This window comes from Volvox carteri, assembly GCF_000143455.1.
Source record: "Volvox carteri f. nagariensis unplaced genomic scaffold VOLCAscaffold_43, whole genome shotgun sequence".
NCBI classification, from domain to species: domain Eukaryota; kingdom Viridiplantae; phylum Chlorophyta; class Chlorophyceae; order Chlamydomonadales; family Volvocaceae; genus Volvox; species Volvox carteri.
This window is the reverse complement of record NW_003307586.1, coordinates 820,006-835,127: the sequence shown is the minus strand read 5'-3', so window position 1 is coordinate 835,127 and position 15,122 is coordinate 820,006. Positions and strand designations below refer to the sequence as shown.

Genomic DNA, 15,122 nt, shown 5'->3' with positions numbered 1-15,122 from the left:
CGAGGGTTCCGTCTACTTCCGTACGCTGGAGAAATCAAAATTGCAGCTGGACTTGGGCCAACTGCGTTGTGAGGGGCTAGGGCATCTGCAAGTCTTGATAGTATTTCACTTTATTACAATTGTATATAGTACTGTGCATTAGAAGCGTTCTTGCGTCAGCTGCCCAGTGGACTTGACGAACCCGTGAGGCCATGTCGATTGACATAAAGGAGTTACAGGCAGAGCTTGTTTGTTCACGTAAAAAAGTTTCTGAGTGGTCAGCATCACGCGTACAGTTCATGACGGAACTCAAGGACCTGCATGCAACGCTCCTGCGCGACCAAACCGGTGAGCAATCCCTAAGACATCACACGGTCCTCAAGACAGTTGTAATACTCTTCTTTATTTTGACTCGATACCGTTGTGGCCGCAGAAAAAATCAACAACTTGCAGGGCGTTAAAGCCCAACTCCAGGTTCAAGCAGGACAGATCAGCAAGCGTAGGTTTCAATTCCTTGGGGGAACAGCGTGGGCGCGTTTGTAGAATCCAATACGAAATGGGTAGGCAGAGTGGAGTGCCGTTAAATCGTACCCAGGACAGGGACGGCGGGGCAACTTCCGCACATCAAAGTTTGGCAAGGGGAAACTGGCAAGGGGCCCTTCATGCAGCCCTTCCGCAAGGCGTCTATGATGCAGCGTGCTTGCAAAAAATCGTCATGCACCAACGCTGCTCCTTTATGCAAACTTGCGTGAACCCTTGGTAGTCCCTTGGTGCTGCAGGGCCCCTACACCTCGCTGGCGAATAGTAATTGACGACCCCTTTATTCTTGCGCTTTCCCTTATCGCACATTTCCTGTACCGTTCCGGTGCCCTTTAGGCCTTCAGGATGAGGAGGAAGAGGCAGTGCGCACAGAAGAAAGGTTAGCTGGGACGAAGGCGGAGGAAAGCACCTTGAAGCGGCGGCTGGAGGCCGCGCAGGTGCATCTCAGGAAGCGGCAGGAGGTGTACCGACAACAGTTGGAAGGTGCGTCTGCATACACTGATGCAATCGCGCTTAAATAGCGACAAGGGACTTAGCGCTTTCCGCAATTACACGGCACTGCATCTCGCGTCGAGGACCAGAGCACTCTAATGAAAATCCACGCAAGATCTTAAGAATCGCATAACATTAACAGCCGAGCACGGACGCTCTCTTGCCTTGGTGGGCGAGTTTGCCCACTAAGAATAACCTAGTACCTCCACGATTACGAACGCCCAGAGCAACCCATCGGGTGGAAACTCCTAATCCCGACTGTACGGGGACTCATGATATTCAGATGAGTCCTACATGGGAGGAAGATGGCTGGAAAGTGCAGCCCCTGAGGCAGATGCAGGTGCTAGAGGAAAAGGGTCCAGAGAGCCTAGTTGGCCGATTGGAGCCAGTCTGACGCCCGTCAAGGAACCCGGGCAGCGTAGCCAACGCCACCTTTTCCGTGGACTAGCGGCACATTTCGAATGGCGCCATTGCATAGCCGGCAAAGCAAAAAAACCGGTTGTTGGGCAAGGTATCTTCACTCGCAACAGGCATGTCGGCCTTGGTCCGTGCATGTTCCCACTGATTGAATATGTACCTAGCAGTGGGGACTGCAGCAGAAGCGTGCCAGTCCAGATCCTGAGACGGCGTGCGATTGCTGGGTTGCAGGTATGGAAAGCGTTAACAAGGAACGGCAGCAACAGCTGGACAACTTACGACAGCAGTCGGCGCTCTTTGGCGAACGTTTCGGACTCCATTTCCGCACTCGAGTACCCGGTACGATCCGGCCCATCGGCACCTCATAGCGCCAGGTTTCACTTTTTGCATGTACGCACCTGGGTATGAGAGCACAGCACGGACGCTTGCCAGGAATGCACGGCTGCACTGTATGCCGTGCGTCTTACCTGGCATTGTAGAAACTTTGGGCGCCTCGTTATTGAAAATCCGGGTGTTGAGGGAGGCTTCTACTCCTGAGGTCTAGGCCACCGTGGTATGAAATGTGCCCTTTAAACATGCCTACATATGAACGCCACGCCAAGCGCTTAAGTATGCTCGTCCTACACAAAAACTATCTGGTCAGCGATCCGCTTGGACGCACCTGGGCCCCTCGCAGGCGAATTCACCGTGGTAATGACCTGCATTGACGCGCGAGACCCAGACAAGGAGTTCTGCGTGGCTGTGCGCATGGCTCTGGGCGACGTGTACACGGGTAAGACATAATTGAGGACGGCATGATGCAGCACAGGCCGCTGCACGGCGCCTCTGTGGGAACCCTAATGCCCTTTCCTTTTGGCTATTACAGTGACCAAGTGCGAGCCGCTCGTCCCTGATCTGGATGAGCTCGTCGATCAGGTCAACCGGACAAACGACTTTGGGGCCTTCGTCAAGGCAGTGCGAGCGCGTTTCGTGGCCATCGCCCGGCAGTCGTAGCTCGTAACTGAAATTTGTTGTATTGCAAGCTGGGGAAGTACTGGGACACATAATATATTAACCATGGTGGTATGTATGTGAGCCGAACGGACGATCTTGCAATGCTGCAAAAGGCGTTAGCGTGGCGAAGTTCGGTAGCTTGCGGTTTGTACGAGAAACGGAACGGAAGCTGGATAGGCGCACTGCGCTAACCAAATGGCTTGCACGTGCCTTCAAGCGACTTGAATTGTAGTTGTATGAAATACTGGTAGCTTGTTGACCTCATAGCGTGTATACGGTATTTGGTGTGTACTCACCTGGTCATAGGGCGCATCGCTGTGGTAAGCAAAGAGCTTTACCTTCACCGAATTTTCATAACAGCTCCAGTCACCTTACAGTACTAACAAATGCACTGCGGGATGTTAAGCGCTTGTGGCAGAGCGCCGTCAATTGTTCCCTCGCGAGCCCTACGGCTTGTGGGCTTACCAACCTCATCAGTTGTAATACAACCATTTCGTTCAGCTCTTACTCGAGGAAAGCAGCGCAGATGGACTCGCACGCAGTCCTCAGTTGAATTCGTGGAAGGGATAAGCAAGGAGGAGGCTGCTAAATTTGAACGGATTGCCGCATCTCTGGTCGCAAGGTTAAACGATGTGCAGGATTACGTCGAAGGTGCGCACCGTCCGTCGTTGCCGGTAGTACCGCACGACAACGACAAAGAGGCGGTATCCTTACCTAGCAAAACTCGGCGGGCGAATGGCACGGGACCATCGCGGCAGCCAGCTCGCGGTGGTTGTGGGGACTACCGAAAGCAAAACATATCTTAACACTGCAACCCTACTCAGCGTAGGTGTCCTTAGCACGCTGGTGGCGTGCGCAAGCGATGTAGATACAGGCGCCACCAGGGAAATGCCGGCAAGGAAGGGGACCACTTATGAACTCAAGGGTCGCAAGGACAACAGGAAAGACATAACAGTCACCCTGTACACTTGCTACGACACACAATCTAGCCAACGCAACCTCGCGAATGCCTGTCGCCACTGTTCCTGAGCGCGCAGAGGATTACAATGATGACGGTGATGACAGCCTCGTGCCGTTCGGTGCCTCTCCTGAGGAGATTGCAGCCCGGCAGGCGTGCATCGCGCAGCGTAGAAGCGGCGGCGTCACTGGCAGTAGCAGCAGTAGCAGCGGGGGTGATAGCGGTGCCCTGAGGCTCGCAGACGGCCCCAACGGCTATGTTCCGCGCAGCAAGCGGCGGCGGCAGATCCCAGATGAAAACCTACCCAAGGTAGGCAGTCGTCAGGAGCTAAAATCCTGCTGCAACACCTTTATCTCTAGGCCCGCGTGCTCTCCAAAATGCCACGACAGTATCGTAATGCTGCACGATTTGCGCGACCAACTTGCTCGACGTACGTGATGGTTACTCAGTCTACAGAGTTACCTCGGCGACACCTATGACCTATGATAGCTCAGCTCCTACGCGCGCCCGGCACATGAAGCAACTCGTTTCCCGCGCTTCGAGTGCGCTTGGGCGTAAATGCCTGGGCAGTAACTGCTGCTGCAACTAATCGCTCCAATGTGTTGGGTTATGCTCTTTGTGGCCTCACCCGTCCGTGTTTCTTGGGACGCGACCTTGGGCTTAGGCTTCTTATGGTTCCAAAGGGGGGGGGGTGAGACCAGCAGATCGGCCTGGGATTTTCGCAGTTGCAGCAGTCGATGGAGGACAACGCGGGCGCTGCGACCTAACCCCAACCCAGGGCGAAGCATGTCCTGTCCTGAAACCCCCGTGAAAGCAAGTGGCACGATGCTTATCGCACGCCTGTGTGCCTCTGGCAGGCAGGCAGGCCGCCATCGTCCCTGGCTGCATATCACAATCTCTCCATCACATCCCGCTTTTCCTAAGCATCCGGCCCGCGAGCAGCTGCCCAAACTTCACACGGTTGTGCTGTGCGGCGCTGCCGTCTTTCCGCGCCCGCACGCGGGTGCCGCACACAGGTAGCCATTGTGGGGCGGCCCAACGTGGGCAAATCTGCGCTGTTCAACCGCATCGCCGGCGCCGCCGTGGCGGTGGTGTACGACCAGCCTGGCGTCACCCGCGACCGGCTGTACACCCGGGCCTTCTGGGGCGACAAGGAGTTCATGATGATCGACACGGGTGAGGCCATGACGGCCTTTAGGGGGGGCTTGGTTGAGTTCCGAGAGAGGACTAGACACATTCCGTAATCGCGTTTCAGTTGTTTCGGTTGGATGAGTTGTCGCGGCGACACGAAGGTTGGCTGCGAGGATCAGGCCTGTAGACAGGCCTTCCCAGGTGAGAACGGGATCTGCCGGCCGTCCTGCTGGTACCCTGGGTTAGGCTGGGTGGAATTGCTTATTGACCGGCACCTCCACCACGCCCGGACTGCTGCAGGCGGCCTCATGTCGGACGCGTCACGACTTCCTCCTGACGTGCGGAAGGCGGCCATGAGGTCCATTTCGGCGGATGGGCTGCCTGAGGCGATTGAGAGGCAGGCAGCGGCGGGTAAGGGGGAGGGAAGGGGACGGAAGGAGAAGTCAACGAACGATGTTGGTGCATGTGTTTTCAGAAACTGGGCCGTTTGTGTGCGTGTGCGTGTTTTCGTGTATATGTGTGTGACTCTCCCTGCGTGGCCCCGTTGTTAGTACCTGTTCCACGGTGGGAAATGCTAGCCCGCACTGAACGGCGTTAGCTGATTAGAGGTGCTCCATAACGGGGAGCGGCGTACCCTCTGCACGAGTGTGTGTGCGCGAGACCTACAGCACCCCGCACCTAGGGGCCCGGCTGGCCCTTGCTGCCTTCAGCACACATTGCGCCGGTTCTGCATGCGCCACCAAAACGCACCTTCTCCCCCTTTTCTCTTTCTCTCCCTGCGCAGGTGTGGCCGAGGCGGATGCGGTGGTTCTGCTGGTGGACGGCCAGGCAGGGCTGCAGGTGAGGGGGTGGGGATGAGGGCGGGGGAGAAGTGGCGCAGCACAACGCAATCACATCTGAAGTGGGGCTAAGGTAAGTTTGAGGGTTGATGCGCAGTTGGATCGGGCCGTTGGGCGCTTGGCCAGCCAGCTGCCGGGCCAGGTATTCTCGACCGTGGGGGCCCCACCTTTCCAAGGAGGAACTTGCTTTTATAAAAGGGACTTGGAGACCTCTCCATCTCCTCTGACGTCCCCTCTGACGCCAAACCAGGCCTCTGTCCCGCCCCTGTCCTGTGCTTCGCTCTCCTTCAATTGCTCTGCTTCTCTTGGCGCCTCCCTCCTTGTGTTGGAGTCATTGGAATAATGGGCTTTCGCTTCCATGTGTGCCTTTTTTCGCGATCCGACACCTCATATTCCGTTCTTTTCCTTTGTTGGGTCCACCTCCTCGCTCTTCCTCAGGCAGGTGATGAGGAGATCCTGGCCTGGCTGCGCGCCAACCACCCCGCCAAGCAGGTGCTGCTGGCAGTGAACAAGTGCGAGAACGTCGCGAAGGCAAGTGCTTACACTGCCGTGCGGCGTACTTTGTACTTGCGCAACATCAGCAGCGGCAGGACCGAGGGGTGCAGTGGTCGATACGTCGATTCAGTACCATCCACCATAGTGGTGGTTAATCGGCGTGTATTGGAGGGCGGCTTGGGGCTGTGCTCTGGGACACGTCAGATCCTGGAGCTGGGTAGCGGTGGTGGTGCTGGTGCTGGTGGTAGTGGCGGTGGTGGTAGTTAGTTTGCCTGCAGTTACTTGCATAGCTGGGCTGGCGTTGTCTGTAGCTGATGTGACATTTACCCGGTTCCTGTGGTCTTGAGATTCCCATCTTCTGGAGCTTGTTCCTTGTGCTCAATCGGCGAGAGGGTGCGTGCATGCGTGCGAGCTGAAACTGGAGTCGGTGATAGCACCCTAGCAGCCTAGAGCACCTGCAGCAATATTAAATTTCCGGGTCGCCGGCCTTGTCTCTGTCTAGGACTTGGCGACCCTGTGCACCAGCACAGCTCTTGGGCTTGTTCGTTGCATCGCAGTCATGTCAACGTGATAAGCCTTGTAGGGAGGTCGTTTGGCTAGAGGACATGCATTTCTGTGCGTTCGATTGATCATTGCAGGCCGACCAGATGGTGGCGGATTTTTGGGTGACGGGCCTACAGCCCCACGCCGTCTCTGCTATCACCGGTACCGGCACGGGCGAAATGTTGGATGCGCTCGCGGAGCTGCTGCCGCCGCCGACTGGCCTGGAGCAGGACGACGCGGAGGAGCAGCCCCTGGCGGTGGCCATTGTGGGGCGACCCAACGTGGGTGAGTTTGGTTTTGTTGATGTAATTCCGGGGAAGTGTGTGGAGCAGGCGTGAGAGTACTTGTGAGAAGGGAGGTGCGGTTGCTAAGGGATGGCATGGGGAGGGTGGCACGTAAGCAGTTCGACGCTGGTGTGGGGGTTCACACTCTGACAAAGCTGCCCTAAGATCGGGGCCCATTGTACAACTTATCCTCTCGCACTTCTTAAAAACAGCAATTGTATTCGGCATGCAATGTACCATCGATGAGTATTTTAGGAAGGATCTGTGAAAGGGGGTAACGGCCAGGTCAGCACGGAAACACGAAAGGGAAAAACATTTTGCTCAGCAATAAAGCCTCAATATAAATAGTTTCCTTTGATGCTTATCTGTTGACAAACGACTTGGCAAAATGAGGTGCTTTCCAGTGCCGTCCACCTCAGCGCCATCTAGTGCAAACTTGCCACTCAGAAGGAACGTATCTCTGGGCGTACCACGTTTTGCTCAATGCACGCAAAAGCATCGAAGCCGATGGCTTGGCTTGCAAGTAGCTCTTACGGAAGGCGAGAGTGTCGCAGCGGCGCAGCAAGAACAGCAGCCAGCAGCAGTGGGCGATGACGTCCTAATTGAATTTCATGACGTTTACAAATCTTTCGGAGAGAAACCTATTCTTCGTGGGGCAACCTTCCAAATTCGCCGCGGCGAGGCAGTCGGTATAATTGGTGCCTCGGGCACTGGGAAATCCACTACGCTGCGGCTGGCAGCGGGTCTATTACAACCTGATCGGGGTGTGATAAAGATTCAGGGCAAGGAGCGCAAGGGTTTGCTCTCTGATGAGGCAGATGAGGGCCATCTTCGCGTGGGCATGGTCTTCCAGAATGCGGCACTCTTCGATTCCCTTACCGTCGGCGAGAACGTTGGCTTCCTGCTCTACGAACATAGCACATTGCCAGAAGAGAAAATTAAGGAGCTCGTGGCTGACAGCTTGGCCAAAGTTGGTCTGCGTGGTGTGGAGAACCTTTATCCCGCCGAACTGTCCGGCGGCATGAAGAAGCGCGTTGCGCTGGCCCGCGCAGTTGTGTCCGACCTGCGCAGTGACACGGAGCAGGTCATCATGTACGATGAGCCCACGGCAGGATTGGACCCCGTGGCCTCCACTGTGGTTGAGGATCTCATGCGCAGCTTGCATGTCACCGATGCCGACTTTGAAGGCAAGACCAGCGGTATCTCCAGCTACATCGTCGTCACGCATCAGCACAGCACCATCCGCCGTGCTGTTGACCGAATCATCTTCCTCCACCAGGGCCGGGTGGTGTGGGAGGGCTCTGTCGAGGAGTTCGACACAACCGACGAGCCCATTGTGCGACAGTTCGCAGAGGGCAGCCTAGAGGGCCCGATTTCTTACGTCTAGATGGCTTGGCTTTGAGAAAGGGGCTTGAGCCTTCCTGCCTGCCGTTGGAATTGTCGAAAAAACTTGCGCTTAACAGCAGACGCGGCAGCAACAGCTGGTTGCACGCTGGCAATGTTTTTTGAACGGGGCGTATTCAGCGTGGGCTCGGGTTGAGTGTTAGGGAAGGGAGAGCTGCACCGTGTCGGTGGACCCGTCTGCGAGAACCATGTTTGCTCTGCCACCATAATGGCAGTGAGTTCAGAGTCGCATGGCTGTCTTCCTTGGCTGCTTTCCACTTAGGTCGTCATCACCACCCCATCCCGTTCAGTCGCAAAACTGTAGGCTTGGGATTAGGGCCTGTAAAGATATAGATTTTAGGCAGTGAGGCGAGTGTAAGTAAACTCAGGAGGTGTACATGTGTACATAATGTACAAATACGTTGTACGCTCCGTTGGCGATGATGTAGCCCTCGGTCTCCATCTCCGCCTGGGGGTGCGCACGCTGTATGCGTATGGACAAAAGAACATGGGCTGCCACGCGTAAGCGGCCTTCTACGCAAAGCTCGTATCGTCCTTTTTACCCTGCTGTGCTGAGTGTACTGAACGCAAAGCCAATACCGGTAATGCGCATCCCAAGGCGCACGCCGTGCTGGTGCTGCCGTGCAGCCCCGTGAGCGCGGGGCCCCTTCGCGGTTTATTGGTTCTGGTTGCCGATTGTCTTACCACGTGGAATGATTATACGTTGTCGCGGAATGCAGCATGGCCGGGCATCTTGAGAGTTTAGCACGGGTCTTGTTAGTCTCGGCTTATTTCAAAGGTTTCTTTCGCAGCAGCGCGCAGAGAAGGCTGATTGAGAGTGTCGTTTAAGGTTGCGTTGTCAACGTGACTTGAATATGGGATAAGTGGCACACGTAAGGTGTGTCAAAGGCTGGCTGGAGATTTCATCGACGGGCGCAGCGAGTTCTCGCTTGGGCGAGATGACTTTGCTGCGGGCTTGCGTCCCATTGCCGTACCCTCGCTCCTCTGCACGTGGCACCCATGGACGATGCGCTCTCCTTGAACTTAGAAGATCGGGAAGTGATGGCTTGATGCGTGTATACTTTTGTAGCAAACGGCTGTGTGGAAAGCACTCGTTCAGTGGCGCGGCAGGCGCAGAGTGGGGGCCCAACCCTGATGAGGGGCTGGTGACTCTTGGGCCAGCTCTTGTCCTTCCGGAGTCCGGACTTCCGACTGTGTGCAGCTTTCCCTTTATTTTGTTGAAGCTTGGCCGCATTGGGGAACGGGGCCCGGTGGCAGCCTATCCACCTCTGAAGACGACCTGCTAAACTTACAGTATTTCCTATCTCGTTTCGGCTGGGATTGTCTTCTCCGCCTGTCTGTCGTGCTGGTGCAAGCGAACTTTAACAAGTTAAGATAAGCACTGTCCAATGTTTATGGGTTTAAACGTCAGCGGAATATTACGCAGGTGATGAAGGTTGAAGCCCGTTAGTTGACACAAATCAAGCAGTCTAATAAATCAGCAAAACCGACAAAGACTGCTCCTTTTAACGTATAGTTTTCGCCCTACTTATGTGTCATCAGGCGGTTGTGACTTCGCTGCCGCGAGGTCCGGCCCATACACCCCATGTCTCGCTGCAGAACGTACGTCCTTAGCACGGAAGGCGCTCAGCGGGGACCCCAGTAGACCCTGCGCCTAAAGTCTAGGTTCAAAAACTGCAGAAGATCCCCTGCCTTTTGCACAAAAGACCGAGGTGTAACACACACACACACGCGTACATATGGGTTCTCCAGCATTTTGCAGCAAGGTCCATTATGTCATGAACGTCGGTGCCAAGAGCGTACAAGAGCGTACAACGCACAAGCCGAATGAAGACAAGTCCCCCAATTACGCGCCCAAAGCCACCTTTCACAATACAACTCCCTGTCTATCACATACCCAACCTTCCCACGCTTTCCCCACCTTCCTTCTCCTCTTTCCCCCATCCCTTTTTCCTCGTCTGCGTCCTGCACAGGTAAGAGCAGCCTCCTGAATGCCATTGCGGGGGAGGAGCGCTCCATAGTTTGCGACCTCAGCGGAACCACCCGCGACGCGGTGGACACACGCGTGACTTTGCCGGGGGGCCAGCGCTTGACGCTCATTGACACGGCGGGTATCCGCAAGCGGTCGCGTGTGGCGGACAGCCCCGACGGTGCAGAACAGCTGTCGGTCGACCGGGCCATGCGGGCGGTACGGCGAGCTGACGTGGCGGTGCTGGTGATTGACGCGGTGGAGGGAGTCACGCAGCAGGTGGGCTGGCTACGCCTACAGGGCGGGCGGGTGGGGAGAGGTTGGATTTGGCTTAACGGGGTTCCTCGAATGGCCGCGACCCTTAGCGGCTGGTGGAGACGGACCGGCTGACACTGCACCACCTAGCAAACTGCGACGCGAGCTGATGTGTTCTGTAGTAGTACTTGGACTGAATGTGTTTGAGGGAAAGGCAAGTTGATCTGTGGCTGGTTCCTTTCACCACCCCGGCAGCCGCACCGTGCAGGCCTTGGGCTCCCTTCCTCCCTGTTGAGATGCACTTATTGCGCATACCGCCTCCCCCCCGCCGCCGCCGCCCGCGCACTCACCGAGTCCCGTCGCTTAACCAATGTGGCCCCGGCCCTGCACCTGCACATCACCTCACCTCACCTTACCAAGCAGGACTTCCGTCTGAGTGAGCTATTCGCGTCGGAGGGCAAGTCAGTGGTGGTGGTTGTGAACAAGTGGGACCGTGTGGATCCCCGCATCTGGAGTGTGGAGAAGATGGCGGAGAACGTGAAGACCCAGCTGCGCCACGTTAGCTGGGCGAGTGTGGTGTGCACCTCCGCCATAAGCGGTGAGCGAGGGTGGGGTGGGTGGGCGGGTAGTTGATGGTGGTGAGTGTATGTGCTGGATGGCGCGCCCGGGATTTAAGGGGTAGGGACAACAAATGCACCAAAACCGCGCCCGAACGGGCCCTAGGCTTGATGGGTTCAGGCTTGCTGGAGTTGCCGTAGAACTTTGCATAGTTAAACAACAACATCATCAATATGTACTATGCGGATTGAGTTAACCTTTTGTGAGAGACATACACAGCCGTACCCCACTCACCAGCCACGCGGTTACCGAACCCCCCTGCCCGCGCACGGCAACCCCCCCTCATACACACACGCGGCGGTCAGGTCGACATGTGGAGGACGTATTGGAGGCGGTTCTGGACGCCGGTAAGCAGCACCGCCGCCGAGTGCCCACCGCCACCCTCAACATGGTGCTGCGCGAGGCCACCCAGTGGAAGGCGCCGCCCACACAGCGGGGGTCGCTGCGGAAGGGCCGCATCTACTACGCCACGCAGGCGGGCACGCGGCCGCCCTCCTTTGTCTTCTTCGTCAATGACGAGAAGCTCTTCCCAGATGATTACCGGCGCTACATGGAGAGGCAGCTACGGGACAACATCGGTGAGCACAGGTGGTCCGGAAGGGGAAAAGAGGGACGGGGGGGAGGTAGGAATGAAGTACAGCTGCTGTATGCTGTATATCCTCCGCGCCGCGACGCCAAGACCATTTGCCAAAGCTTTACGCTAGACCACTGGGCGTCGCTGGCTGCACTGGTGCATTCCGACGTGCGCCTCCTCCTTGCGCCCCTTCCCTAGTCGGCAAGTCACCGGGTCACTCTCGCCGCCGCCCCACACTCCGCAGGGTTCCCAGGCTCGCCGTTGCGGCTCTTCTGGAGGGGGAAACCGAAGCGGGAGCAACGAGCCAAGCCATCCGCCGCTGCCGCTGCCCCGGGCGGTGCTGCAGCCGGAGGAAGCCGCCGAGGTGGAGGTGCCAAAAATTGATATGACACCACACAGGCTGGGCTACGAGAGGAGAATGTCAGCAAGGGGTGTTTTTTATCGGCAGCTGCTTGGAAGGGAGGAGGAGGAGGTGGTAGCACGACGACGTGAGGGCTACAGGAAATGGACGCGGCGGGAGGAGGCTTGATGTGGTGATGAGGGGTAGCCTTAGTTATTGGCCGGAGTAGGTGTGGTATTATACATTTTTAGCGACTCGCGGGTACATGCGGGCGAAGGCTTCTTTGTGTGCGCGTGATTTTAGTTTGGTTACTTCGTTCCAGCTGTCTGTGCCAGGCTTAGATAAGGTATAGGAGATGCCTTATGCGTTGTAACGGTGGCGCGTGTGTGTGAGGGAGCTGCGATTAGGGTCGCGTGCGCATCGTCATGCTGCGACCTTTTAAGAGTTGATAAGATCAAGGGGGGCGGGGAACCAAACAACCAAAGTCGCAAAAGAATTACCAGGGATCACCGCAACCGCAGCAGCCCACCCAAGACCGCATTTCCCAAACGGCTGCACGCACAATTGTTGTCAGCGTTGACACGCAACACAGGCAAACAGCACCCTGAACGCGATGCCAACCCAGCAACACCCTGAGCTGGATAAGCTGCCATTAAAGACCTAGCCGAAGAGAACACCGCATCCCAGGCGAGGGTGCGCAAGGAAGGGCGCAAGACTGCTGAACGAAACCCGGAATGCGATTGCGCCGACAGCGGAAAAGTGATCCCCACAGCGGAGGCGCTGAACTTCCCACCTCGCTGCAGCCCCAGTGGGGCCCAAGTGCAGGTGAACGATAACGCCACACGCCGGGTACAAGGGGTTGTGGACCGTGATCCGCTCGACCCCACTGAAACTCTTTACCTCGCTACCTCCTTGCCCTTATTGTTTATTCGCACATCCGACCATTCGCTGTGCTCTGCCGCTGTGCTGTGCGGCCCCAAACACCCCCTCAGTTATCACGCACTCGCACTCTCATACTCGGGGGCCAGCCCACACCAGTTCGCACCACTCATAAAAAAAGGTCCCTCATCACTCCTAGCAGCTAAGATCAGCTGAGACAAAGCTCACCAGCAAGGTCAATCTAGCGCCTTAGTCTGTAAATTTTCAGCAACGCAAAAATAACATAATGAAGACCGCCACTGTCCATCGCTTAACGCAGTACAGGGGAAAATAAAACATAAAAGACCTGTCAAAGTGGAAAATTCTTCCGATGGTGGAAAGTAAAGTGCCCCTAGTCGATGGACGGTGGTGACCTGGGATAAAGTTAACTTGCGAGCTGACCAGGAATGGATCTGAGCCGCCATTGATCCGGCAGATTCCGTTGGATGCCCCGGTGGTGGATTCGGAACCTGAGCGATTCACTGAGAAGTTGACTGTGGCGACTAGATGAGGGCGCCCCGAAATACCGGGGAAGGCAGGGTCTGCCGGGTAGCGGCCGCAGGGTGAAGACATGACCCCCCCCTGTCCCACACATCATAAAAGTACAATATTAACGATTCGTTCACTCCGCAACCTCGTATACACCTCATTTCCTACCGCCAATCACGCAGAGCCAAAAGAGTTAGCAGCCCTACAGCGCTGCGAGAGAAATCTCCACTCGTCACCTCTCCACTCGAGGAGGTGAGCACAGCCGCCGCAAAAGCGACACGTACTACCACCGTGTCTCAGATAGTACTACCCCCTTCCCGTGACCCTCCCTGAATCCATTCACCACACGATATAACATATATAACCCTTTCCAACCCCTTTACAAAGGTTCTCACCTAATTTAGCCACAGCAACCGGATTTGCAGCCTGCAACCCCAAAACCTAATCCGACCTTAACAATACCTCCTAACCTAGAGGTCGAACTACTATCCGAAAACCCCAAAATTTCGGGCGGCTTCTTGTTAAGTTAATCTACTTCGGCGGACCTTCCGCCCACCCACCGCCCCAAGACTCCGGACAGAAATTAAATTACCCCCCCGCTCAAGATGCACCTCGCATCAGCTGCACCGCACTCCATACTCCTCCCAACCCCCCACACCGCAACAACATATCTGTGGTCCCCGTCGCCTCATACATATCTTATTTCCCTGTCATTAGCCCCCAGCCGCCTCCAACCGCTCCAGGGCCCCAACCGTCTCTCGCAGCACATCCAATAACCGCTCTGGGGCCTCTACGTGTACGGCATGCCCCACACCCTTTAACCGTACAAGTGCATGGCCGAGCTGCTCTAGCTGCTCCGAAACCGACATAGCACTGCCTGCCCGGCCGACGGCCTCCTGCTGCTGCTGCCGTAGCTCCGGACGCTGTCCCGAAAGAGCCATCGCCGGCGCCGGCGCCACTGCTGCTGTTGCATGTACGGAAGAAGTTGTAGCAGCGGCTGTAGCCACCGCCGTCACCGTGCGTTGTCGAACCAGTCGCGCTAGGGTGTAGGTGTTGATGTCGACGAACTTGACATCCAGATCTCCGACCGCCAGCACCACGGGGGGTCCGACCCATGGGTCCAAACGGTCCCACAAGGGAGCCTGAGATCACACACACATACAAACACATATACAAACACATACACGGATTAAACCCAACCGGTTGAGGCCATCAGGGGGACGGGCGACACGGGGGTTAATGGTATTTCAACGAGGGGTCCTTAAACCGGCCGAGATCTCTCCAAACAACAACACCGGTACGGCCGGTCGCTCCTACAGACGACTGCGGAGGTCGTCATGTTAGGTAGCTCTGGCCACGTCACCATTGCGCACATGCCGTGACCTGACAGCCACATCCCCACCCGCACACTCACACTCACCATGCGGCCGGTGCTCATGCCGCTAAGGGCCGCCGCCAGCTGCGCCGCAGCACCCTCAGCCGGCACAGCACCGCTGCCATTGCCGCTGCTCGAGGACTCGCGGGGGGAGCTGGAAGCGGCGCCGGTAGGGATAGCGGCAGCGAGACGGAGCGACAGCATACGTCCAAACGCTGGATGGCGGCGCAGGGATGCCCAAAGAGGCTGCTCGTACCACCGCCGTACAAAGTCCTCCAGACCGCCGTGGACCAGTAATTGCGCGAGGCGGTCGTCGTTGGCGGCTCTAGCAGCGGCTGTTGCGGGATCCTGGAGGGTTTGAGGGTTTGAGGATTTTAGGATAATTGAGGGTTGGCGTTTTTGGGTGGGTCGGTGAGGTCGGTGGATGTGTGAGATTGCCAAGCAGGGCGGCCTAGGTAGCGGGGTAGGTAGGTAGGTAGGTAGGTAGGTAGGTAGGTAGGTGGGTAGGT

At 56.7% G+C, this 15,122-nt stretch overlaps 2 protein-coding genes across 2 annotated transcripts; both read left to right on the top strand.

Annotated features, from left to right (window-relative positions):
* Positions 1-78: 78 nt before the first annotated feature.
* On the top strand, positions 79-3,688 carry VOLCADRAFT_121319 (uncharacterized protein; the record flags this gene model as incomplete). The annotated part of the gene is made up of 8 exons (XM_002954514.1): positions 79-327; positions 413-478; positions 856-1,002; positions 1,660-1,767; positions 2,105-2,200; positions 2,294-2,382; positions 2,964-3,072; positions 3,459-3,688. Coding segments are annotated over exons 1-8 (981 nt in total), but the record flags the coding sequence as incomplete, so codon positions are not given.
* Positions 3,689-5,791: 2,103 nt separating this feature from the next.
* On the top strand, positions 5,792-11,400 carry VOLCADRAFT_121318 (uncharacterized protein; the record flags this gene model as incomplete). Its single annotated transcript, XM_002954513.1, has 5 exons — positions 5,792-5,898; positions 6,483-6,672; positions 10,049-10,323; positions 10,723-10,897; positions 11,223-11,400. Coding segments are annotated over exons 2-5 (807 nt in total), but the record flags the coding sequence as incomplete, so codon positions are not given.
* Between the last annotated feature and the right edge of the window lie 3,722 nt (positions 11,401-15,122).